Source organism: Plecotus auritus (genome assembly GCF_963455305.1).
Source record: "Plecotus auritus genome assembly, chromosome: 9".
Lineage (NCBI taxonomy): Eukaryota > Metazoa > Chordata > Mammalia > Chiroptera > Vespertilionidae > Plecotus > Plecotus auritus.
The window spans coordinates 47,116,125-47,143,608 of NC_137783.1; the positions used below are offsets into that span (position 1 = coordinate 47,116,125).

A 27,484-nucleotide genomic window follows, 5' to 3' on the forward strand; every position below is an offset into this window, starting at 1 on the left:
TTAGAGATTGTTGTGATTTTTATTCAATTTGGTATCCTGATTAGAATAAATGCAGTGAGAAAAGTATACTTTACAAACAGTCCTTTAATACTACATTATGATATGGCTTTACATTGATCGCATAGAGAGAAAAATAACATTGGAATTAAGGCAATAACCACATGTGCAAACCAAGCACACCCCTGACACAGTCTTTAATAAAAAGCTCTTTTGGTTACATGATGGTTGATATTGCGGCATGCAGGTCAGCACTGTTTTGAAAAATAAGCTTTGAACACCTTCATCCACTTAAAAAAATCCCTCCTACTGGCCCACGATGGCTAGAAGCAGCCTTCGGTAATCTCCGCTCGTGTCACTTGCAATCATTGTGCCCAAGGTCTTCTGATACATCTGACTAAATATCTGTTTTATTTGTACAAGATCAATCTGCATGCAAGAGATGATATTTTTAATGTTAGAAAAAAGCTGTCAAAAGAAAACTGGCATTTATTAGAATTATTTTTTGATAGTGAAAAGATCCTAATTATAATCAAAGCAGAGGGAAAATAACACCAAGTGACTGACATTTTATAGTTAGCAATCATCCAATAAAGTCTGATTCACTGTTCTGTAAAAATATTGGATAAGGATGGTACGAGTCTCCTCTATTATTCCAAAAGTATTAGTCATTTAAAAACCATTTGGTAATCAGATAGCTACTATTAAAAACACAGAAAATAACAAGTGTTGGCAAGGATGTGAAGTTGGAACTCTTGTGGATTGCTAGTAGGGCTGTAAAATAGGCAACCACTGCGGAAAATGGTATGGGGATTCCTTAAAACAATAACAAAATATAATTGCCATATGATACAACAGTTCCACTTCTGGGTATATACACAAAAATGAAAGCAGGGACTCAAAAAAAATATATGTATCCATGCTCAGAGCAGCATTGTTCACAACAGCCAAAAGATGGGAGCAACCTGAGTGTCCACTGACAGATGAATGGATAAACAAAAGGTGGACAAACATACAATAAATATTATTCAGTCTTAAAAGGTAAGGAAATTCTGACACAAGATACAACATGGATGAACCCTGAAGACATTATAAAAAACAAAACAGTCACAACAGGACAAATACTGTATGTTTCCGCTTATTTAAGGTACCTAGGGGTAATCAAATATAGGGACAGAAAATAGAATGGTGGTTGCCAGGGGTTGGGGAGAAAGATTGGTGCATTATCATTTAATGAGTGGGGAATTTCAGGTGAAAAAATTCTGGTGGTGATGGTTGCACAACAATGTGAATGTACTTAATGCCACTGAACTGTATTTTTAAAAAAATGATTAAAATGGTAAGTTTTATATTATGTATATTTTATTGCGATTAAAAAAATACCTTGCATAGAAAATTTAGATGTATGAACAAATACATAAAGAGCTTTTTTAAAACACCCTATTCAGGCCTGGCCAGTGTGGCTCAGAGTTTGAGCTTTGACTCATGAACCAGGAGGTAAGGGTTCGATTCCTGGTCAGGGTACATGTCTGGGTTGCAGGTTCAATCCCCAGTAGGGGATGTGCAAGAGGCAGCCAATTGATGATTCTTTCTCATCATTGATGTTTCCATCTCTCTCCCTTTTCCTTCCTCTCTCTAAAATCAATTTTAAAAAAAAAAGATAAAACACCCTATTCTGGTTGTCTTTTTAAAAATAATTTACCTTCTTTAGTATAATTTAGTTGTATATGTATGTTTTCTATCAATAAAAATATCCAATAAATATTTAAAAATCAAAAGAAGACATTTGAAGCTATATTTAGGTAAAGAGACAAAGATAAATTTTTTATTTTATGATTAGCAAGGTATGCTAAATTTCAGGAATTTTTCATATCCGGTAAGATTAAATAGGTCTTTTAGACAATTTTTTACATAAGCAAAAGGAAAACCATCTTCCAACGTGCCTTAAACTAGTACTCTCAGACCTTCTCAGGTGGGAGCATCTCTTGGCTCTGCGGCTGCCCTCAGGTACAGTACAGTGGGCTGTTTCACTAAAGCAAGCCTCTCTCACGGCCGAGGAAAGGGATCACTGTGCTTATACCAACTACCACTGCTTACACAAGGCAGCGACAAAGACAGCCTTTCCTTAACATCATTCCTGAGGGACAACCAACTGAGGAACTTTTAAGAAATCAACATTCAAAATTAATTCAGATCAGACAAAAAGAGAAAGGCTCACCTCACTTCGAGTGACCACGATCCTGACCAGGGTGGAGTCGTCCGTGCCGGCACCTTTCATGGAATAGTAGAGCCTCTCAGCGAAGAAGGCCTGGCGGTTCAGGGCGCACTGCACTGCAAGGCAGAGATGCTTCAGAAACGCGTCCGTGCTCCAGTCTCCCTGATCACTTCTGCCCTGCCTGTGATCATTTCCCATGTAATCATCTCAGAAATCTGAGGTTGAAAATATTCTCCCCCTTGATTTTTATCACCTTTCTTTCTAGATGCACCAGACTACCTACTTTCAATTCTAAAAGATTGCCTCTGCCCCCCCCCACCCCCAAAATCCATTTTCTCTCCACAGATGCAACAGCTTAGATTCTTTGTATTTTTTCCCCTTACAATGAAAAGATATATAGCAACTCTGCCCTTGTAGTATCTTACTTAAAAGCAATGATGAATTTTGAATTCTAGGAGTCAAATGTAACATTTTCCCAGAGAAGGATATGAGATACAAATAATATAAAAGAGAAAATAGATTTGAGCAAAGATTTCAGAATAAAAAGAAACCTGCCCTGGCCAGTGTGGCTCTATTGTAAAAAATCTAACAGGCTTTTCTTAGTAAAATTAACTTAGCAAAGTATTTTCCTGCAGATGGTAGAGAATGTTTCGTTATTAATTTAGCTACAATACTAAAGTGTTTTTGGAGGGCTCAAAAATAATGCTTTGTATAGTGGCACTCATAGTTGCATAGTGCTTTTCTTCCAGTCACCTTAATGGAAATGTTACAATCTACCATATATATATATATATATATAGAGTGTGTGTGTGTGTGTGTGTGTGTGTGTGTGTGTGTATACACACATATATTTTAAAAAATTTTTATTGATTGATTGATTTTTAGAGAGAGGGGAAGGGAAAGGTGAGGGAGAGGAGGAAAAGGGGGAGAGAGAGAAGGAGGAAGGGATGAAGAGAGAGAGAGAGAGAGAGAGAGAGAGAGAGAGAGAGAGAGAGAGAGAGAGAGAAAGGGAGAAAGGGAGAAAGGGAGAAAGGGAGAAAGGGAGAAAGGGAGAAAGGGAAAGAGAGATTTGTTGTTCCACTTATTGATGACTTCATTGGCTGATTCTTGTATGTGCCCTGACTGGGGACTGAACTCACAACCTTGACTTATCAGGATGACGTTCTAACCAACTGAGCTATTTGGCCAGGGCTATCATATATTCTTGCATAGTTCTCAAGAAGGGCATATAGAATAAACATCAAATAATTCTGAAACAACCCTAATTGATCATGCCACCAATCATTCACAGACTGGCTCAGCCTTTGCTTAAGCAGATCCCAGGGAGGCTATATTATCTTTACTTAATAGGAACAAAAAATATTCAAAGCCTCACTCATTTATAAGCAAAATAAAGCAGAACACAAAAGTATCTTACAGATGGCCTTCAAACCACTTTCAACATTTCCGGAAAACTCACGACCAACACTGCTTAACAAATCTCGATTAGCCACCTGCAAACAAAAAGTATAGGGGTTAAAATATTTTCACACCTTAAAACAGAAGCCAGATCTTCAAAATAAAAGCTCATACCCTGGAATAAGCCTCCATGGTAGCTCTCAGCTGAGGAAAGCTTCTTGTGGCAAGAATCATGTTAAAGCAAGATTCATCTGTCCCCAGTTTCCCCTCGCCAGCTTGATAGAGACGCTGAGCATCTTCCTGAGCCATCTGGTGGTTAACATTCTGGTTCTCATCACGGTTTCCCTGCAAAAGAAGGCAGAAATTGGAAGGAAGTGATACAAGTTCTATTAAAAATGTTCTTTCCAATCCAGTAATTTATTAAAGATTAATGCTTAACCCTGGCTGGTGGCTCAGTTAGTTGGAGTGTCGTCATGTACACCAAAAGGTGGAGGGTTCAATTCCTAGTCAGGGCACATTCCCAGGTTGGGGTATGAGCCCCATTGGGGTGTGTGCGGGAAGCAGCTGATCAATGTTTATTTCTCACATCAATGTTTCTCTCTCAAATCAATTAAAAAGTTTTAAATAGAAAGATTAATGCATCGTTTGTCATGCATAGCTTTCATTTCCAAAGGAACTACACTAGTATAACTAGTATTTCATTGCACTGTCAACTTTGAATTTTAGAGTATGTCATCATGATTTAATGAGATTATGTTAAAATGAGAGATTTTCAAGGGCTTTGAGATCTAAGTTAAACCAGATTTTTTATACACACACACACACCATACCACACAAACACACACAAATCTCTACTAGGAGATATAAACTACCACTTAAATGAAGATGTTATTATTCTCCTTATCAAGGATTTAAGATCAATATGCATTATACTTAACTCCACTTTGTATTCATTAATGCAGCCTAAGGTAGGGAGCGCTAGCTTTGTGCCAGCCTATATTCTCCAGAGAAACAAACCAATGGGATGTGCTACATGGTAGGAACAAGGTCTCTGCCCTCAAGGAATTTAAGTCAAGGAAGGGAACATACTAGTATAATATGGAGGCTTCGTAAACTTCCTTTCCTTTCCAAGTGTAATCTTAATATGTAAGTATTTATTATGAATGTATAAATAAAAATGATGCATGAACTTTTTAGAAGAAGGTATAAATAACTCAAGTTCTGCTAGATTGTGCCAATTTGTATACCAAACTCTCCCCTGGGGTAGGAGGGAGGGAAGGAAGGGGAGGGAGGGAGGAAGGAAGCTGTGAGTCTGAGCAAGAGTAAAGCTTAGATGGGCAGTTGGTTTCACTCCAAAACAAAACACAAAGGAAAGGCTGTCCTAGAGTCTCGGTGCCTGAGGAACATGGAGAGGCGTTCCCTGAGGTGAGACACTGTCTTCTGAAGAGCCCTGGGCACAGGAAAATGTAGAAGCACATTCCTAGTGGACAACTGAATACAGCACGGGAGGTGTTCAGGGGACACTTCCTTCCTTATGCCTTTAGACTCAAACACAGGCACCGTCCGGTTTCCTAGGAAGCCATTCCTCTGCTTACGCCCTGGAAGAGGTCCCTTTGCTTTATAAACCGACTGGACCTTGAACCCTGCAGAGTGACACTCCGCACCTCATATAAAGTCTTAATCATTTTTAGTGTTAAATCCATTCCTGTTTGTTTTCTTCTCATTTTTTCTAAATGCTAACCTCCTCCCCTGCTCTGTTACTCTGTTGTTGGTAAATTCAGTTTCCTCTCATCCACTTGTGTTCTTTTCTCACTTCCACACCCACTCACTGTGGCTCAATGCTTTTCCTGCAACTACCTCCCCTTGCTCTGAAGAGCCTCTCTCCTTCTAGAACCCTCAGGGCTGTCCGACCTTGTGCACTAGCAGGATAGCCAGTAACTGCAGTATGCTAGTCTTTTGCATCATCTTGCTCAAATAAACCCTCATCGTCTCAGTCTAAGCGTGTTTAAAATATCATTCCAAATACCCTACTTGGAGAATTTTCTGTCCCCTCTCCAGCACATCTGGGGAGTCAGAATAAGGAAGGTGCCAATCACAATAGTTCTGTGAATCCTGAAGCAGTTTTCTGCATTTCTGGCTCTCCTCACACAGTTCTTACCCTACAGCACTTCCATGGCACTCCTGCGTATCCGTAGTTAACGGTAGAACTTAACTGGCTAAGCTTAAAAGTACAGATTCATCCCATCCCAAGACATAGCTTCAAATTGATTTCTGATTCCTTTCAAAAGCCAGAGGTACAGAAATAAATCTCAATAGTGACTACAGAGAAATTTGTATAATGGGTTCTGTGTTGTCCCTCTTAAAGGTGTCAGGATTCCAAGGGGGTTCAATATTAAAAGGAATGCAGGATGCTCACTGGCACCAGGCAGCAAAGAATGTTCCCTCCACCCTCACACGAACATCCACACTGTACTCACCTGGCACATGGATACAAGCAAACGTTCAAAATGCCCTGATGTATCTGACCTAATGTCCTTTTCAAGGTCTCGCCCAAATTCCGACTGATAACATCTGACAATTTCTTGGATTTCCTGATTACTTCTTGTGCATAAAATTTCAATCAATACACGTTCCTGAGTTCCTGCTCCCTATGTGAAATAATGAAAGGAAGAATTACACAAAAGAAAAACAAAATCTCCGTAAGTTATTAAATCTTACTGTTCTATCAAATATTTCTTTGGCCTCCAGACCTAAAAAGCTCTAGTCAGAAATATGAAAGAATGTATGATTTAGTTGTCACTGTGAATACAGAACTGCCACAATTTGGGAGGGAGGGGTTTAAACTGGATAAGACATTCAAAGTAAATGACATATAGTACCTTCATTGCGTTCCGTAAACTCCAGGCATCATAATATGTAGTTGGCATGAACAGGGCAAGGATCAGTTCTTCCATATTTCCACTTAACTCTGATTTGAGATCTTTGATTAAATCCTGTTTAATTACAAGTACAAACTAAGTATATGTGCTCTCCAAATTTTCTTATTTACATTTTTAAAGGAAAATACAGAAAATGGAATTGAATTGTTTTATGAAAACCTAAATTTCAATTCTGAATATTATACAATAATAAGTAAATATATACATTTAAAGTTTGTTATACTTAAGTAGACGTTATTTTATTCATTCTATCAATAAAAACTTAAATTCTTACTGTAGTTCCATCACTATTCCAGGTACAAAAACAAGAAATTCATGAAACAAAGAACAATTCAAATGAAAAAAATGATGAACAGATATTTATTAGTATAAGAAACTGTTCTTGTTCTATGAGGAAGTAGAAATCCTCATCATGGTGTTCTTATTTGAAAAATAAGATAAACATCTAAAAAGAGATAATATAAGGCAGCCGGTACTCCAGCACTGGATGAGTATGTAGTACAGAAATTAATAACAGAAAATGTTAAAGTGAGCTACAGGAAGCAAAGAAAGCTTTTAGTCCACATCTTGAAGAGGATATAAAAATTAGCAGGCAAAGAGGAAAAAGAAAGGTATTTCAGGCAAGAAGGAAAAACAAACATGGAATAGAAAAATGGTTTCCAGCCTTGGCTATGCATTAAAATCATCTGTGGAATTTTTCTTAAAAACAAACAAATAAAAATTGATGCTGAGGAAAATACTCAAGAGATTCTGCATGTGGTGTTTTTTTGTTTTTGTTTTAATTTTGTCAAGAGTTATTTGAGCCAAACTGATGACATGCCAGGGAGCAAGGTCTCAAATGCTCCTCTGCACGTGTTTTTAAGTTCTAAAGGAGATTATGATGATGAGCTAAAGTTGAGAATCACTAACTTAAGGGCAAGAATGACCAAAGCGAGTTTAATGGGACAATAAGACAACCAATTTTGTTAGAGTGGGAACATTTTCACAGGTGAGTAAATCAAAGTTATAACTATATGCTTGGAATATTACCTTGAATACTAAGCTAGAGAATGTTGAATTTGATTCTGCAGGAGCCACTGGAAACGTGTATGCAGGAAAATGGCACTGAGGTGGCAATAACAGGCAGTATGGACTATGATGACAAAAGAGGCTATAGAAGAGAACATTTAGCAATGAGGGAACCTGCACAGAGTAGCTAATTTAAGCCAAATCCTGGAGAAATTGTCTGCCGTGCAGAAAAAGAAAAAAAGGTCTTCTAGGCCAAGAGAACAACATATACTAAGCACAGAAGTATAAGAGGTCATGGTGTGTGCAGAGAATGGCAAGAAGTTCCACGCAATCGTAAACAGAGGATATGTTTAGAGGGAGGGGAAAGAGTGGAAGATGATGCCAAGGACCAAGAATAAGCAGAGGCTCTGTAAGAAGCCCTTGGATCCCACTCTACAGAGAGGACTGAGAACCATGCTACTGATTACGACTGTGGTCATCATCTACTTTCTACTGAACATCTACCACACACCAGACCTATATAAGGTATAACATGACCAAGGACTACTCTAGAATTAGAAAGCCTTTTAAGAGAAAAAACGAATACACTACTCCCAGGGTCTCTGGAATGTAGCTGTTTTGTTCATCAGTAATAGTAAAACAATAGTATCCAACCTGACATGGATGCAGGGTCTACAGGTCACTGTTCATGCTCACTTAAAGAAAAAAATTACCTTTCCATACATGGTCTTAAAAGCTGCTTTAATTTTTTGCCTTTGATCATTGGAACGGCTGGCCACAACATCCACAATTGCCTGTTCGTCTGTCCCTGAAAGAACCATACATGTTTAAGTAAGGATAAAGTGCAATGGATGTTCCTTGAGAAAATCTCTTAAATGTTTGTAAGGTAACTGGTGCCAGATTAAATGGAGGAATGTGCACACGGGCTGACACATAAACTTGGTTTTTGATATAAAGCTTATTTTTATTTTAATCACTTAAACTTATTATAAATAAGACAAAATCTATTTTCCTTACCAAAACCCTTCATTGCTTTACGAAGAATTTCTGCATCTCTCATAGCATCGAAGTTGGCAGCTGGTCGAATTGTTCCTTGAGTTCCCTGAGTCATGGCGGCAGGCTGGGAACAAGAGGCATAATATCCAAGTCAGTTACTGGGGCAATTGTTTCACAATATATATGTATACCAAATCATCATGTTGTGCACCTAAAACTAATACTGCTATATGTCAATTATATCTCAATAAAACCGGTGGGGGGAGGGGGGAGAATATGAAAAAAATGTTCACCTTCTTTAATTAAAAAAATACGAATTAAAAATAAAAATCGAGGAACATTTGCAATCTTGCTCCCCAGCATATGTCCTCAGTTTGGCTCAAATAAACCCAGAAAAATTAAAAATTTAAAAATAAAAATCCAAGTCAGGATTTTCTGTTGGAAAGACAACTCAAGACTTCCCAGTCAAAACTCTTACGCAAAGAGGCCAGTGTTTGCGTTTTAGGCCAAGGGTATGAGCAATTGTTATCAGAGCTCATTCTGGAACAGGCAGGAAAGACTTACTAGTATCTCCCTCCTGCCAATAGACAGACACCAAACTTTCAGGAGACCAGTAAAAGCTGGTAAAATTAGTGACAATCTTCCTGTGCCTTGCATCCCCTTGGAATTCCTTAGGATATAGGATATGTTTAGAGGCAAGGAGAGGAGTGGATGATGATGCTAAGGATCAAGAATAAGCAGGGGCTATATACTATGTCCTTAAATCCCACTGTAAGGAAAAGATTGAGAACCGTCAAGTTGTACTTGGAATTCCTTCTTGGTAGAATAAGAAGAGAAAAAGAGATGATCTCTGGATAGTGTGAGATGAGTAGCAGTGTTTGATTTAAAGAGAAGAATATAATAATGGCTTTAGTAAAATAGAACATGAGTAGCCCAATGAGGTTTTGGATAAGCAATATAATTTGGTTAATATCTCTTAAGTTAATATCTCTATGAGCCCTGATTATTAGACATGAAATAAAACATCGTATATTAAGAAAAGCACAAAAGGCAGCAGCTTTCTCTAGCCTGCCCGCTGTCTCTCTCTCTCTAGAGTGTACTTTTTTTTTTTTGGTTTAGCGCTCAGGCTAGAAGTTTATTATCCGAGAGTATACTTTCACTTTTTGCTTTAATAAACCTTGCCACTATTACTTAAATGTCTCCTTAAAAAGGCACAAATGAAAGTGATGATTATATTCCAGGAGGTACAATTTTCTTCATATATTTTATAAGGAAATAAACCAGAAAGCAAAATAGATTCTATATTTTTAAAATAGAAATCTATGAAGAAATTTTTAAAAATTACCAGATGACAATACCACGGTAATAATTGTTCAGGCAAGAACCATCAATGGATGTTAAAATTAGTGGGTAAAAGTTTGATCAAAATCAATTATCACCAGTAAAAGAATAAGACAACAATAAGCGCCTACTGATAGGATACAGTGGGAACACAACATCATTTCTGTGGTATTCTTGCCCAAATGGCATAACCTGAATTTAATCATGAGGAAATATCAGACAAACCCAAATTAAGGAATATGACACAAAATCACTAGTACTCTTTGAAAGTGTCAAGGTCATGAACAACAAAAACTAAAGATTGTTTCATATTAAAGGAAATTTAAAAGACATGACAATAAATGCAATATTTCATCCTGGATTTGATTCTGAACCAGAAAAGGGCATTGCAGGGGCAATTAGTGAAATGGTTAGAAAATAGTATCATATCAATGTAATTTCCTGATTTTTATCATTGTATTATTTTTATGTAAGAAATTAACATTGGAAGAATCCAAGTCTAAAGGGTTTACAGGAATTCTATGTACATTTTTTGCAATTTTTTGTAAGTCTAAAATTACTTCAAAATTAAAAGTAAAAAAAAAATTAAAACTGCAACGCTATGAAACAATTCAATAGTTTTTCTTTTTTTAAAATATATTTTTACTGATTTCAGAGAGGAAGGGAGAGGAAGAGATAGACAGAAACATCGAACCTGGGACCCTTCAGTCCAGAGGCTGACGCTCTATCTACTGAGCCAAATCGGCTAGGGCAGTGGTCGGCAAACCGCGGCTCGCGAGCCACATGCGGCTCTTTGGCCCCTTGAGTGTGGCTCTTCCACAAAATACCACGGCCTGGGCGAGTCTATTTTGAAGAAGTGGCGTTAGAAGTTTAAGTTTAAAAAATCTGGCGCTCAAAAGAAATTTCAATCGTTGTACTGTTGATATTTGGCTCTGTTGACTAATGAGTTTGCCGACCTCTGGGCTAGGGCATCAATAGTTTTTGTAATATATTCACATCAGAGCTTAAGAAAAATAGAATAGCCTGGCTGGTGGGGTGCAGTGGTTGAGCATCAACCTATGAACCAGGAGGTCCCAGTTCGATTCCCAGTCAGGACACATGCCTGGGTTTTAGCCTCAATCCCTAAGAGGGAGGCATGCAGGAGGCAGATAGTCAATGATTTTCTCTCATTATTGATGTTTCTATCTCTCTCTCCCTCTCCCTTCCTCTCTGAAATCAATAAAAAAAATATATTTTTTAAAAGAAGAATGGAATGAAACAAGATGATATATCCTACCACATTTTTTAAAATTCAATTTTAATAATATATTTTATTTAACCCAATAATTTATTGAATAATTTTATTCTCTAATATCACTTAAACATGCAATCAACATAATTTCAAATACAAAATGATTCCATTGCTTTTTAGGTAACAGAAGCTGTGTTTATTAGACTTATACCCATCAAATACAGTAATGTGCCAGCACCTGTGCGGGCAAAGTAAATGGGATGAAGGGGACCAAGCCATCATTCAACAAACATATTTGCGGTCAATAATTCCTCCCACTCATTTACACTCTTAGAGCAACATTTTCTCCTACCAATAAGCTTTACCAACCAATCCTTCACTAGTTTCTAAGCCAGGAATGTAAGTAGAAAACTAACAAGAACTGTTTGTATAGTGGTTTTAGGAAAAAACTAAAATTATTTTACTTGTTGAGAATATCCAGGTATAAATTTTTTTCAACATATTGCCTTTACATGAGTCTTAATGTATCAAGAAACTAAGGAAATTTCCTTTGATGTAATCACTGTCACTAACATCCTAAGTAGGAAAGAAGCCTTTGTTTATAATATAGTGGGCTAGTATATTATATTAGTAAAACTAACCCTCATCAATTACTGTTTGATTATTCTCATCTTCTATCATCTCATTCTTTCTTAAAAAACAACAAAAACTATTCCATTTTGCATCTCTAGGAAAAACTAGTTTTGTTTATTCTTTGTTGAAAGTCTAATTTGAAGTGAATCTTCATCAAGAATACTCTCATCCTTTAGGCATTATACTAAGTTCAAAGAAATCAGGGTCCATGCTGTTGAGGTCAAAACTCTAAGGGGAGATTTCTAAGCACAGCAAAGTCTACACTATCTGCCACCAAAGTTCAAACCTTTGATACCCATTTGATTTTAATCTTCCTGGTGAAAACTACCATAAACTTAGAATTGAGTTCATCAAAAGAGGTTACCTGGTCCAACTGCCCAACCAAGACAGAAATTTTCTTTACATCTTCTCTCTCTCTCTCTCTCTCTCTCTCTCTCTCTCTCTCTCTCTCCCTCTCTCTCTCTCTCTCTCTCTCTCTCTCTCTCTCTCTCTCTCACACACACACACACACACACACACACACACACACACACACACACACACTCTACCAGAAGATTCTCAGTGGCAGGGAAGTCACCCCTCACAAGGTAACCTATTCCACCCCCACCCAAAAGCTCTTCCAAAACATACCACTCTGTTAATTTCCATCTACTAGTTTTAGCTCTACCTTAAGATGGTAATTGTTACACAAAATAAGTTGCTCATGTGTATGTTTTACTTTTAGTGCTTTATGTTTAAAAATCTTTTCTATTCAGTCATAAAATTATATGCATACTTCAACTAAAATTTAAAAATTCTCATACAAATTATTAAAATGCCTACAGATTTATAATATGACTCACAACTGCAACAATGGAAAAAAAAAGGATTGAAAACAATTTACTACGTGCTTTGGAGGAATGTCATTTGCTCTATCAGCAAAGCAGCACTGTGTAACGGGAAAACTATTGGTCTGAGAATCAGAACAGCTAGGATCTGGTCTCAGCTTTGTCTTTCACTAGCTGTGTGGTCCTGGACAAGTTTCTTAATCCATCTGGAGCTAAAATTCCTCAAATCAGGAAAGCCAGAAAATGGCTAAGGTATTTTTCTTCTAGTACTGTAATCCCTCTCCCACCTAAGTCTTAAAAACGCTTGAAAATGCTAGATCTTTATGAATAGGATAAAAATAAGAAAATTGCCTTAGCCAGGTGTCTCAGTTGGTTGGAGCATCATCCTGAACACCAAAGGTGGGGGATTTGATGCCCAGTCAGGCACATACCCAGGCTAGGGGTTCCATCTCAGGTCGGGGCACATATGAGAGGCAGCCTATCGATGTCTGTCTGTCTCTGTCTCTGTCTCTGTCTCTGTCTGTCTCTGTCTCTCTCTCTCTCTCTCTCTCTCTCTCCTCCCCAGCTTCTTCCCTCCTCACCTCCCTCTCCTTCTTTCTCTCTCTCTAAAATCAATAAACAGCCTAGCCAGTTTGGCTCAGTGGATATAGCATTCTTGGCCTGCAGACCAAAGGGTTCCAGATTGGATTCCGGTTTAAGGGCACATACCTTGGTTGCAGGCTCCTCCCCGACCCAGGCCCTGTTGGAGTGCGTGCAGGAGGCAACCAACCGATGTGTTTCTCTACATCTTTCCTTCTCCCTTCCACTCTCCCTAAAACATCAATAGAAAAATACCCTCGGGTGAGGATTAACCAAAAAATAAAAAACAAAATAAAATCAGTGAACATATCCTTTGGCAAGGATAAATAAATACATAAAAGAAAGCATAAAAATACACTGCTTATGTTCCTGGTAACTTGCAAAAAGATATAAAGAATTAACATTGCAATTAAAGAATAAAAATGTTAAAACAAGGAGCTATACAGAGATGAGGCAAAGATTTGACAAAGGAGACTTTCTGGGGCTATTGAGAAATCAATTCAACAATTAATTGGTTACCATGTTTAAAGCACTGCCAAGCACTACAGGGACATAAAGGTAAACCAGAATACAGTTGAGCCCCAGGAAGTGGTGAGAGACAAATACACAAGAAATCAGAAACAAATGAAGGCATATGTAGGGAAACTAGAAATTAGTGAACATCAGAAAACCTTACTCACTTCACTGCTATTATCCAAAGAAACAGGAGAGAAAACAGGATAGGAAGGAAAGGATTCTGTATTGATCTGAAAGAAGAGTGGAGAGTTATAAAGGTAAAAATGGAAGACAAAACCACACTATATAAAACAGTGCCAGAAACACCAATCACCCAGTCACCCAAGTTGATATTTGTAACTGCCAGTGGAGGAAGAAAAAAAAAGAATTAAAACCCAGGCTAAGAGCCCAAGCGAATCTCTGAAAAAATTTTAAGTATTAACACTTGTGAGAAGGAACCTAGGTTTGTCTTATCAAAGTCATCAGGCTACTACTTACAGCAGATAAACCAAAGAGAGCATGGAGTCTTATCAGAAGCAAAGTTTAAAATCTTAAGTGATGTTATAGAACAGAGACTTTCAACTTTTTTCATCTCATGGCACACACAAACTGATCACTAAAATTCTGCAGCACACCAAAAAACATACTATCTTTTTTGCTGATCTGACCAAAAAGGTATAATTTTTATTCATTCACACTGGGTGGCTATTGTTGTGTTGGCTGTTGTCATTTTTTTATTTGACAATCTAAGGGAAAAGAGGTCAGTGTCCCTGACTACAGGGTCAGATACTGAATGTTTTAAAAATTCTTGTGGCACACCGGTTGAAAATCGCTGTTATAGACCATCTCATCCACTTCCTGGAAGCCTCTAATATGGCAAAGGAGTGGTGCTCTTCTTTGGCATTCGTCAGTTACCCCGACTCAACTTAAAAGGCAGGAGCAACAATACCTGAGAAGAGTAAGGAGCTTGTCCTCCAGGATACTGAGAAGGCATCTGTCCTCCAGGAAAACCACCTACACGTTTAAAAACATCCAGAAAAACAGGTTTTATATGACTTAATTTTTCAAAACAGCATTGGTTATTATGAATTATGTAAATATATAAGAACATTCACATTGTTACTAGGATAATTTTTTAGTATAACTTATTAAATCTAAAACAAACTAGATCATAAGAGCCTTTTAAAATATTCCATGTCCTACATCATATCCTAACAAATACACTTTTCTTTAAAACACTTGAGCCAGATTACATTTTGATTCCATCTGGAAAGGATATGAGGACCTAGTTCCGGGGGTGGTTTCATCTGTGGTACAGGAGTGAGCAGAGAATTTCCACAAGGTTTTGCTTTTTTGGCTTTGGGACATTATTTTTTTAATTGAAAAAGTGGGTCTTATTTCAATCTTACTAATTATATTTTTCCACCAAATTAATACATTTCATGAAACCATGTATTTCAATTTATTTATAAAGGTACTTAACATAAATGTTTGTTGACAAACAGAAACTAAGCTCTCTCAACGGCAACTGAAAAATTCAAACATCATGTTGTTGCTTTCTCTGAACAGCAGGTACATACCAGGTAGGGGGCCCTGTGCTGGGACGCCTCCAAAAGGCTGTGCATAGCCAGGATAGCCTGCTCCACCTGGTGGGGCTCCAAATCCTTGGCCTGGAGGAACTAGAGAAAAGAATCAACTCTATTGACAGTTCTCATGACTAAAGAGAAAACTTCAGAAAAATATCTACTATTAACAGTGAAAAAAAGGTGCTATTAATGCTTCTGGTCCCTTTTGGTCTAAATTCAATTTCTCACCAACTCCTTCCCCATTAAAAAATAAATTTAAAATTTTACATCATTCATTTGCCTTAGTAAATTACAATATAAAAATGCTAAGTTACTTTTTTTCCCTATGAACAAAGCTATTCTAAAGGTCACAATCATGCTAACTGAAATGCCTTAATCTGCCCTGGCCGGTGTGGCTCCATTGACAGAAGCATCATCCCCATGCACCGAAAGGTTGCTGGTTTGATGCCCAGTCAGAGCACATACCTAGCTTGTGGGTTCAAGCCCATCCCCGGACAGGGCACAACAGGAGGCAACAGATTGATATTTCTCTAATACATCAATGTCTCTCTCTCTCCCCCTCTCTAAAATCAGTAAAAACATATCCTCTGGTGAAGATTAGGGGAAAAAAAAAAAAGCCTTAATAACTTCTAAGATTATAAATAATCAAACTGTTACATATTGGTCTTTTATTACCATGAGATTTCTTCCAATTTCTTTCCCAATTTTTGAGCTTGCTCCCAGTTGCTAGGCCCCCTAAGAACATTCACCTTCTATGTTGCCAGCTGTGTCCTTGCTGTCTAAGGTAGAAAGTAGGCCAAGAGCTATTCTGACCTCATACAAAACAAGCAGGAATGAAGAGGAGAAAGGGGAGAAGGAAAAAGTGCTATAGCAACCAAACCACCACGATGCCTCGACCCATCACTCACCTCCTGCATAGGATGGGGCCCCTCCTGGCTGTGGGGCACCAGGGTAGCCTCCGGGGGCTGGATAGCCACCGGGAGCAGGGTAGCCTCCAGCTCCGGGGTAGCCACTACCTGGCGCTGCTGGGTAGGCACCTCCTCCCATGGGGGGAAAGCCACTAGGATAAGGATACTGCCCGGGAGGGGGAAACGATGACTCCTGACCCGCAGGCTGCAAAACCAGAAAATATTTTCAGATGAGTGTGACCATAGAGAAATGTGACCCACCTAAAAGAGGGAATAAAGAGCAATAACTGTCACGGTCTAGCTTGTTCTTTTACATATTAAAAGCCCCATTAGAAGTCTTGGTATCTTATACTAGTTTATCAATATCCTATATTTTTCAGGACACTTGTCTCTCAGAATTCAGGCTCTTTCCAAACGTTCAAAGGAACAAGTAACAAAGCTCATTAGTTCCTTCAATTTCCTAGCACCTAGAAATATAAGATCCACCTCTCTACCCTAAAGTAAGAAACTCCTAGTTATCCTGCAACACACCTGGACCTGTTACACAACAGAAAAATAAAGATGACCTGAGTCACACGTGGGGTGTGAAATTTTGGACATGGGTTCAGAACAGACAACGTCTAAGTGAGGCAGAGACTGTCAGGTGTTCACTAAACTTCCTCCCCTGGCCACAAAGCTAGACTACATTTCCCGGACCTCCCTGCAGTTAAGTAGGACCATATGACTGAATACTGGTGAATGAATGCAGGCAGTAATATACACCACTTCCAACCTGGCTCCTAAAAACCTACTCTCTTTCTTCCTCTCTCTTTCCTTTATCTGCCAGCTGAAGCAGAGGGTCCAAGTGGAGGATTCCAAGGTGCTAGAGGGAGACAGAGCCAATACTTGGAAGGAGCCTGGGAACCTGAAGACCACCTAGAACAAAGCCTTCTTCCCACCCCCTCACCCCCACGGACTTCCAGGAGCCTGAAGGAAGGAAGAAATGCTTTCTTGTGTCAAGTCATTGGAAGGTTTGAGTTGTCTGTTTCAGCAATTGCCCTACACTGACTAAAATGATCGCCAGAGTCCAGTTTAGTACATAGGCATCTGGAAACATATTCGTAATTCTCATCTCTCCTATGATAAATCCAGCTATATATTCACTTTACATAAGGATACACACATTATCATTAATCTGGAGGCCCTTCTTCCTGCTCTGTCAGAAAGAAGCCCTACATTCTTATGAGCATAAAACTGAAATGCATGATTCTCACTTATGCCTCTGCTATAAGTTTAGTCCTCATAGTATAGACATCAACCAGGCAGAACTTGACAGTGCACTGATAAAATGTACTCCAAACACTAGTCTCAGAACTATAAATCAAGGACCCTCTAATCCACTGCAATTTGTTATCTCTGAGTCAAGACCGTCCTAATTAAACCTTCTAACACAAAGGTTAAAAAACAGTGACTCATGGGATGAATTTAGCTTACACACATTTGATTGACTCATACAGCATTTAACATTTAAAGAAAGTAATTCCCCCGTAGAGAGTCAAGTGTGAAAGGCCACTGCATTGGGGGGGGGGGGGGGGGGGGAGAGAGATGGAGCCAAATGGGAAGAAAAAAAAAATTATTTTCCCAATTTTTCAAATTGGGCAATTTCAACAAAATCCAGATTTCTTGTTTTACTTGAAGAAATGGAGTGCCTGGCGTCACCGGGCCCGCCTCCCTGCATGGCCATATCAGACTAAAGCTAAATAGCTGCTGGCTTTCCACAGGTGATGTGGTGCTCTCTCGTTCCCCCACAGCACCCACCTCCACTCTGGGCACTTGAATTTGTGACCCCTGCTCTAGCCCATCTGTCAGATCTGTCATGGGCTTAGTCCTACACAGCACCTGTTCCAAGGATATAAGCTATTTTAGTATTATAAGTGGCAATACTTACAGGATATCCAGGGAAAGGTGGGTAGCCCGTGGGGGGATAGCCTGGATATGACATTCTGTAACAATAAAAAATACCCTCTGTAATTTCTTATAAAAGTTACGGCCTCTGAAGATATGTCATAGGATCTTATAAAAAATACACCTTCTTTCAAGTGTCTGGCTGGCATTCAAATGTGGATATTGGGGTTTGTAAAAGCAAAGCTGATAAAATGTTTCTTCATTTCACCATTGGTACCAATGGAGTTAGGATAGCAGAGCAAACGTTCCAACATCATTCTCCTCATACCATATGATTTTTGTTGTATATGAATACTACCAGTACTATTATTTATGAACTATTTTCTTTTAAACCAATTAATTTTTCACTTAAATCTATTTTTAAAGCTGCTTTATATTACTTCCATACATGGAAAACGTGGAAATAGTCTTCTTGCCACAAAGAGAAGGTAACATGCCGCCCCCCGCCGCCCAGCCCACCCCCTCGGTGGGAGCCTGAGCGCGCGGCTGGGTGCCAGCCTCGCGGTCCCGGGGCAGCTTCGGGATGATCGGCCAGAAGACGCTCTGCTCCTCCCCGAGCCCCGCCAGGAAGCGACCTGCCCGCAGCCCCGAGCCGGCCGACCCGGGGACGGCGTGGTGGCCGCAGCCGAGGAGAGCGGGGATGCAGTGATGAACCCCGCCAGGAAGCCACGTGCCCGCGGAAGGAGCCCGGCACACCCACCGCCCCGTCGCCGCTGAGCCCCGAGCAGTAGGTCCGCATCCAGAACAAGGCCCCAGCCCTGCTGAGACTCGCGGCTCGCAACTTGCCGGTGGGATTCGGTGAGAGTTGGAAGCACCTCAGCAGAGTTCGGAAAACCGTATTTTATAAAGCTAATGGGATTTATTTCTAAGAAAGAAGACATTACACTGTTTATCTACCCCCACACCGTCTTCACATGGACCCAAATGCAACACCAGAGACGTGAAGGTTGTCATCCTGGGACAGGATCCACATCATGGACCCAATCAAGCTCATGGGCTCTGTTCCACCTCCGCCCCCGTTTGGAAAACATTTATAAAGAGCTGTCTACAGACATAGATGGTTTTGTGCATCCTGGCCATGGAGATTTATCTGGGTGGGCCAAGCAAGGTGTTCTCCTACTCAACGCTGTCCTCACGCATCAGGCCAATTCTCATAAGAGCTGGGAGCAATTTACCGATGCAGTTGTGTCCTGGCTAAATCAGCACTCCAGAGGCCTCGTCTTCTTGCTCTGGGGCTCCTATGCGCAAAAGAAGGGCAGTGCCATCGATTGGAAGCGCCACCACATCCTGCAGACCACCACCCATCCCTCCCCATTGTCGGTGTACAGAGGGGTTCTTTGGGTGCAGACATTTCTCTAAAACCAACGAGCTGCTGCAAAAGTCAGGCAAGGAGCCCTTCAACTGGAAGGATCTGTGACCCTGAAAAGAAGGGGGGGGGGGGGGGCGGGATCCTCCGGGCAGTTTCTAGAACAGGGGTGGGCAAACTTTTTGACTCCAGGGCCACAATGGGTTCTTAAACTGGACCGGAGGGCCGGAACAAAAGCATGGATGGAGTGTTTGTGTGAACTAATATAAATTCAAAGTAAAGGAGCGGAGGGGAGGGGAGAGTAAGAGAACCGATAGAACAGTCGGATCCGGCCTGCGGGCCGTAGTTTGCCCAAGGCTGTTCTAGAAGCTGCTATTGAAGTATTTGTCTGTGACGGAGTTGAATTAAGAAAATAATTGCCCTAGTGATCCTTAAGCCCTATGCACACCAGGGAGAAAGTTTCAGTAAAGTGGCCATGCGCCAGGAGTGGCAGCATTATCCAGCAGAGACTGTACCTGTGACCATGTGTCTGTCTCAGGAACTTGGTTTTATCTTAGAAGACACATCAAAGTTTTGGGAAAGGAGAGGAGGTCAAATTCTCTAGACACTCCTCCCCTCTTTTCCCTTTATGGTTAAAGATGGGGAGATTAGCACCTTTTTAGTATCTAAGTCAGCTGCTACTCTCTTTTACCTGTAGGTTAAACGTTAGGTTATAAGGTGTTGGGTGTTTTTATGTAGAAAGGCCCCCTTTGCACATGGGCCAGGTCCACTGCCCTTTGTTCCTTTACAGAGCCCTCAGGCCCCTCCTGGAAGGAAATGGGATTTTTTTTTTTTTTTTTTTTTTTTTGGCCAGTTCCCAGAAATTAGGGGTCAGTTTCCTGATTGTAGCAGAGGAGAAAATCCCTAAGGAACAATCCCTGCTATGAGCCTTTAGACTGGCAGAGGCCAGAAGTGGGCCCGGCCTTGTTTATATTGTTCTCTGGGTGTTTCTAGGAATAAGCAGTGGAAGCTGAACAGGAGGAGAAAGGGTTTTGTTTTTAAGAAGGGAATCGTTTTTTTCCCATGTGTATCTTGAACTGGGAGAAAAGGCAGCATAGTGCTAAATGCTGTTTTTTCTGGACTGAAATCACTTTGGGATACCATTTTCTGCAACACTGGAGAATTTCACTCTTTTAAAAAATACTTATATGCTCGGCCAACGTGGCTCAGTGGTTGAGGGTCGATCTATGAACCAGGAGGTCACAGTTCAATTTCTACGTGGATGCTTTGTATTTTTTTATCCACCCCCACACCATCTTCACATGGACCCAAATGCAACACCAGAGACGTGAAGGTTGTCATCCTGGGACAGGATCCACATCATGGACCCAATCAAGTTCACGGGCTCTGTTCCACCTCCGCCCCGTTTGGAAAACATAAAGAGCTGTCTACAGACATAGATGGTTTTGTGCATCCTGGCCATGGAGATTTATCTGGGTGGGCCAAGCAAGGTGTTCTCCTACTCAACGCTGTCCTCACGCATCAGACCAGTTCTCATAAGGAGAAGGGTTGGGATTAATTAACCGATGCGGTTGTGTCCTGGCTAAATCAGCACTCTAGTGGCCTCGTCTTCTTGCTCTGGGGCTCCTTTTCGCAAAAGAAGGGCAGGGCCATCGATAGGAAGCACCATCTATACAATTCCACTCCTTAGTATACTCAAGAGAACTGAATACATTCATACAAAAACTTACATTCATGAATTTTTTAATCCTTTGTTTAAGAGAGGGCTGAACCTCCATCCTAGGTCCTGTTAGAGATGCTGTTAGCTGGGCTCAAAGTTAAACCTGCTAGAGTTTGGTAATAAAAGGTTGTTGAAGTTTCAAAAAAAAAAAAAAAAAAAAAGAGAGAAGGTAACATTGAGATGAATATATAAATATTAAAATACTTTCCACATGCTACAGAAATCCTCTTATGTAGTGATATAACCATATTCTGGGAAACAATATTATAATGGCTAAGAGTTAACATATAGTAAAAAATACCTGGATTAAACCCTGCCTTTACTTTTATAAACTTCTCATTTTAGAAAATTTCAAACTTATTAAAAAATAAAAGTAATATATAAGAAATCCCACAGCCCTGGCCAGTTTTGCTCAGTGGATAGAGCATCGGCCTGCAGACTGAAGAATCCCAGGTTCGAGTCCTGGTCAAGGCACATGTCTGGGTTGCAGGCTCGATCCCCAGTAGGGGTCATGCGCGAGGCAGCTGATCAATGATTCTCTCTCATCCATGTTTCTATCTATCTCTCCCTCTCCCTGCCTCTGTGAAATCAATAAAAATATATTTTAAAAAAAGAAAAAGTTAAGCATGGAGCTACCATATGACCTAGCAATTCCACTCCTTAGTATACTCAAGAGAACTGAATACATTCATACAAAAACTTACATTCATGAATTTATACATGAATGTCCATAGCAGCATTATTCATAATAGCCAAAAAAGTGGAAACCAGTTAAATGCCCATCAATAATGAGGGAAGAAACAAAATGTATCTATACAACGGGATATTATTCAGCCATATAAAGGAATAAAATATTAATACATGCTACAACATAAATTACCTGATGCAGAGTTGATGCTTAATAAATGACTTTTTAAATTTTTTTAATTTTTGTGAGTTTATTTGAGCCAAATTGTCAACATATGCTGGGAAGCAGAACCTCAATGAATTAAGATAATGCTCTGGAGAATGGCGGGTTACACCTGTATTTGGGTGCAGGAATAATTAACATGATAATGACAGAATCTGTGGTATCGGTCCTGGTGCCCAGGCTCATGAGGTTGTGCCCCAAGGGGTACAGAAAAAGGGAAGTTACAAATTACCCAGACACTTCAAGGGTATATTATTATAGATGCAAAAAGACAGACAGGCTCAGTTAAGGAAAAGGTTGACCTTGTCAGTGAAGATAAAAAAAGATAGAAGCTAGTTAGGAGGTTTTTGTGTGCAATTAAATACTCATTTCCCACCAGATCACTCTTAATATCCCATATCTGTCAATAGTACCACTACTTAAATTACCTATTACTCCAGTATAGTAAGTAACCCAATAGTATTTTTCTCTTCTTTGAAATGCCTCTCCTATTCTTCCAGTCATTTCTATTCTCACAGCCATATCCTTAGACCAGGTTTTCATTGCTTGATGCCTATTTTACTAAAATTACTTCATTTATTTCCTTGTTTATACTCTCACACTTCCAGTTTTCCTGGACACCATCATTAGGTGAACGTTCCTAAAATGCTGCTCTTTCCACGTATTACTTTTCAGGTCAAAACTCCTCAATGACTACTGCTGGAGTATCGAATGAAAATTCATTAGCCTAACAGTCAGATCTCCTTACTACTGGTTCCAATTTATCTATTCAACTTATCTTTACCAACACCTAACTCCCAATGCGAAATCTCTACCACCTGAACCATTCTCAACAGTCTCTGCTTAAACCACTGTTATCTTTAACTGACCCGGCCTTCAAGCCTGAGCTCACTCACCTCTCACTCATCCAGCTCAATCAAATCTTTTCTCCCTTCTTTGAACAATGTACTAGATAAAACAGTACTTCTTTAAAATGTTAAAATGCAGACTCTGATTCAGTGGTTTTGAGATGGGAGCCTGAGATCCTGCATTTCTAACTAAGCTTCTAGATGCTGCTGCTGCTGGTCTGTGAGTCATATTTTGGTACTAGAATATTTTGACATTTCTAGATCTACCATCTAATTTGCTAATTTTTTTCAATATGTGTTTTGGCTCTTCTCCCTGATATGGCTGTAAAGGATTTGTATTATTTTTATATAAAGACCCCAAACAAATCCAAATCAAAATTTATAAAAACCCACAATGTAATATGCACTGTCCTAGGTGCTGATAAAGATGGGAGAAGTTATCATGCCTTTTAAGTACACAATATAGGAAAATTAGGTAATAAATTTAAGTTATTATAGTGTCTCTTATGACATAAACACAGGATAGAAGCTGAAAACTTGCTAAATTTAGAATGAATGGACATATACTGAGTCAAAGTTATCCTATATAATAAAAGCCTAATATGCTAAGTGTCCGGTCATCCAGTTGTCCGTTCAACCAATGAAAGCGTAATATGTTAATGATATGCTAAGGCCGCTCCCTATGACGTGCACTGACCATCAGGGGGCAGACAGCTGACTGGTTGACCAGTCACTATGACATGCACTGACCACCAGGGGGCAGACACTCAATGTAGGAGCTGCCCCCCTGGTAGTCAGTGCAACTCCCACAGGGGGAGCACCGCTCAGCCAGAAGCCAGGCTCACAGCTGGCAAGCGCATCCATGGCAGCGCTAAGGATGTCCGACTGCTGTGGGGAGTAGGCCTAAGCCAGCAGTGGGACATCCCCCGAGGGCTCCTGGACTATGAGAGGGCACAGGCTGGGCTGAAGGACACTCCCAAGTGCTTGAATTTCATGCACTGGGCCTCTAGTAAGTTAATAAAAAAGATAGTAAGATAGTAAGAAAACTGATTCAGTTCTAAAATAGCTATTTGGTATACAAAGGCCAGGATGTAAAAACAGGAACAAACAAACTTTTGGCTCTCTTCTTCTCTAAGCCTGGGTGGTATAAGGAGCAAAGGGACACCATCTAACAACAGTCAGACCACTTGAAAATAAGTTATGAAAGACATACATAACATTTTTAAGGCAACAAGTAGTTACCGTACCAAAGACTACAAAAAGCAATTAAATTTCTAAATCTCAAAAATAGTTTCAGTGACAAAGTCCTATTTCTGCATTTCTTAAATCTTACCTTTAAAGGGCTAGAGGAATTATGTCAACAAGAGTTTAAAAACAGAATGGAAATAAAGACTATCTGCACATGAGAAAACTTAATGCAATTTTTAAGAAAGTGAATCTGGTTACATTTTGAAAAATGTAAGTACATAAAGAACTAGAACACAATTCCATTTCCAGAGATGTACCTTACAGAAATATTTGCACAAATACAACACATATATGTACAAGACTATTAATTACAACACTATTCGTAATAGAAAAAAAGTTAAAAATAATCTAAAAGTCCATCAATAAGGGACAGGTTAAATAGATTATGGATAGCCATACAATAAAGTGCTATGCAGCTACTGAAAATGAGCAGCTCTTTTTTTTCCTTATATATTAAATTATCTCTAAGTCCTATTAAGGGGGTGTTGAAAACGACATAGGTCATTTGCAACCAGATGTGAAAAAAATACATTTACTTCCTTAAACATGTAGAGAATACCCCGAAAGTCCCCTCAAGGAAGAAAACCAGTGGCTGCCTCCAGGAAGGAGAGCTAGGGCATCATGTACCTTTAACTCTTTTGGAATTGGGCAAGTATCATCTATTCTAAAGGTCGATTTCAAAAGCTTGTGTAAAAAGCTTACACAAACCCCAGGGTGACTCAACAAAATTACTCAACTTTGCCCAAAACATAATTAAGGCCATACTGGTGAACCAGAGCTTTTCTTTTTAACATTCTCCCTTGGCAACTACATTTAAAAGACTAGAAAATCATTCTTGGTTCTCCAAAACCATCTCCACCCAGTGAGTCAGCAGCTAAAAGGGGTGGGCCTCACTATGGGCGTGTCAGATGGCGTGAAGCCCAGGAGCACAAGAGGCAGCTGTGGGAAGTTTAGGAAACAAATAGGAAAAGCAAGAATGAATGATATATGCCCTAACCGGTTTGTCTCAGTGGATAGAGCGTTGGCCTGCAGACTGAAGGGTCCCAGGTTCGATTCTGGTCAAGGGCATCTACCTTGGTTGCGGGCACATCCCCAGTAGGAGGTGTGCAGGAGGCAGCTGATCGATGTTTCTCTCTCATCCTATGTTTCTAACTCTCTATCCCTCTCCCTTCCTCTCTGTAAAAAATCAATAAAATATAGTTTAAAAAAAAGAATGAATGAATGATATGGCCAAGAGCAGATACAATTTCCAAAACCTACCCTTGGTTGGGAAGGGCCATTTACATCCGTCAGCAAGGGCCATGGGATACAGAACAGGAGGCATGGCTGGCTTCTGCATGGACAGGCAGGCAGCCACCGCCGGGGGAGCGAAAAGCGGCTTCAACTTGCTGTGGTCTGAAGGAACTCTTCCCCACGCCTACCCGGTCTGAAACCGCCTCCCGGCCGGCGGTAACTCATTACACGCATCACCTGGCTAGGACAGATCCCTGTATCAGATCAGCTCCCTGTCAGCTGGCAGAACTAGGTAGTTAAAAGGCAGTTGGATGACTACTTTCCACTCGCCACGCGTGGCGGACGCCGGCCACTTGCCCCTCGGCGGGCAGTGTTCGCAGGGGACGGGCTGGTGACAACAGCACGCGTTTGCGGCACCGCTCCGGGAACAGGAATCGGATCGGGAATGCTACGTCCTAGCAGTTTCCAACAACTATAACCCGGAGCCAGGGCACAACTGTAGGCTTACGCGCTGCGTCCCGGGGTTTACTAAATAAGCACAGTGCACATTTCCCAAGTTTCCCTAAATCTGCTGTGTCACCGGAAAGTCTCGTCACCAGGCCGACTCCGCTCAGCGCGCTGCCCATGGCCCCTCCCAGCCGCCCCGAGGCCCCTGCCGGGGCCGCGCTCGGCCGCAGCCCCGCACCTGCGGACCACCGGCCCGCGCGCGCCCCGGCTCCCCCGGCCTCCGAACGGCGAGCGGCCCGCAGAACCAGCGAGCAGGGCTTCCCGTCCCCACCCCGCCGGGCGGCCGCCCCCCCTCCACCCCACCCCAAAGAGCCCCCGCCGAGCAGGGGGTCCGGAGACGCGCACTCCGAGTCGCCCGTCACCCGGGAGGCCCGCGAACCCCTGTACCGCCCCGGGTGCGGGGACGCGCGCGTGGCCCCATCTCCCCGACGGCCCGGGGCGTGGCCCCGAACGGCCGGGGCGAGGGGACGAGGGGACGAGGGGTAGCCAGGGTAGGGGGTACCGTTCCTCACCTGACACCGGAGCAGCGTCACAGCCCAAACCAGTCGGCGGCAAGATGGAGCCGGGGGCGGGCCGCGAAAGGCGGGGCGCGGGGGCTGCCGCGGGAGCCCGTTAGCAGCGCCGCAGCAGCAGGGAACGCCCCTGGGGCGGGGCCCCGCAGGGCGTGGCCGGACCCCAGCCCCAGACTTTCCCGGTCCCCGCCCCGCCGCTCCACCTGCGGGAAGAGACGTTCCCTCCGACGGGCCAACCAGTTTCACCGCATTTCTCCACCCCGGGCCACGCCCGGTCCCGCTGGGCTCCGGCAGTTCGCGGGGAAGTTTCCGTGGTTTTGAGGGACCCCCGAACCCCTGAAGTGTGGGGGGCGGGCCCGGGCTGAGACTGGAGGCCTGGTGCGGCCGCTCCGCCTGGGTAAGCCGGCCTCCCGAGTATCTTCCAGGGACTAGGACCCTGTCGTTACTTGCCCTCTGTGAAATGAGTATTTGTTTCTAGAGTGGGAACTCCCCAAACCAGAAGGGGTCGTTGGGTGTTGCTAGGCTCCCCTTATACTAGATGGAGCACCGTCATCTGACACACACTTGTGAGCAGGTAACGGGGCCACGTGCTAACCTGGCAAGCTCAGGGAAGGCCTGCCTGGCGGCCTTGCAAACTCAAGAGACCTAAAGTAACCACAAAGGATGGTCTGAAGTTAAAATGTTAGCTGGTTTGGCTCAGTGGATAGAACATCCGCCTACGGACTGAAGGGACCTGGGTTTGATTCAGGCAAAGGGCACATTCCCTGGTTGCGGGCTTGGTCCCCAGTGGGGGGAGGGGGGTTGCAGGAGACAGCCAATTAATGATTCCATTATTGATGTTTCTCTCTCTTCCTCTCCCTTCCTCTCTGAAATCAATAAAAAAAATTGTTTTTATCTTTAATTAAAAATCAGTCTATGTTGGGTAGTCATGTCCTAGGCCAGTATCTTCCCTGACAAAGATCATTTTCGATCTTTACTGAGCCTGTTGTCTTTTTGCATCTAAGATAACTGTACCTGTGGAATGTCAGGGTAACTTGAAACTTCCCTTTTTCTGGACCCCTCAGGGCACAGCCAATGGAGTGGAGACCACTAATTCCCTGATT

At 41.4% G+C, this 27,484-nt stretch overlaps 1 protein-coding gene across 4 annotated transcripts; it reads right to left on the reverse strand.

The window, feature by feature from the left end:
- ANXA7 (annexin A7) lies at window positions 1–26,660 on the reverse strand. 4 transcript variants are annotated; one of them, XM_080642117.1, is made up of 16 exons: window positions 25,390–25,926; window positions 21,134–21,229; window positions 19,273–19,335; window positions 18,081–18,135; window positions 16,154–16,358; window positions 15,240–15,338; window positions 14,609–14,673; window positions 13,845–13,910; window positions 8,575–8,677; window positions 8,271–8,365; window positions 6,490–6,603; window positions 6,088–6,258; window positions 3,785–3,955; window positions 3,630–3,705; window positions 2,216–2,328; window positions 1–426 (listed from the first exon to the last, which is right to left on the reverse strand). In XM_080642117.1, coding segments are annotated over exons 2-16 (1,521 nt in total). In that variant the 5' UTR covers window positions 21,136–21,229; window positions 25,390–25,926; the 3' UTR covers window positions 1–303. The 4 variants fall into 4 exon arrangements, with proteins under 4 accessions (XP_080498243.1, XP_080498245.1, XP_080498244.1 ...); XM_080642119.1 differs by lacking the exon at window positions 13,845–13,910 and having other exon boundaries at window positions 25,390–25,900; XM_080642118.1 differs by lacking the exons at window positions 19,273–19,335; window positions 21,134–21,229; window positions 25,390–25,926 and adding an exon at window positions 26,382–26,660.
- Window positions 26,661–27,484: the final 824 nt, after the last annotated feature.

Bases quoted from the DNA above. Each gene is read 5' to 3' on its own strand.
- ANXA7 (XM_080642117.1), bottom strand. The intron at 16,359-18,080 runs GTAAGTATTGCC...CTGGTTTTGCAG, and splicing joins CACCTTTCCCTGGATATCCT to CCTGCGGGTCAGGAGTCATC. The intron at 6,604-8,270 runs GTAATTTTTTTC...GTAATTAAACAG, and splicing joins TTAAGACCATGTATGGAAAG to GATTTAATCAAAGATCTCAA.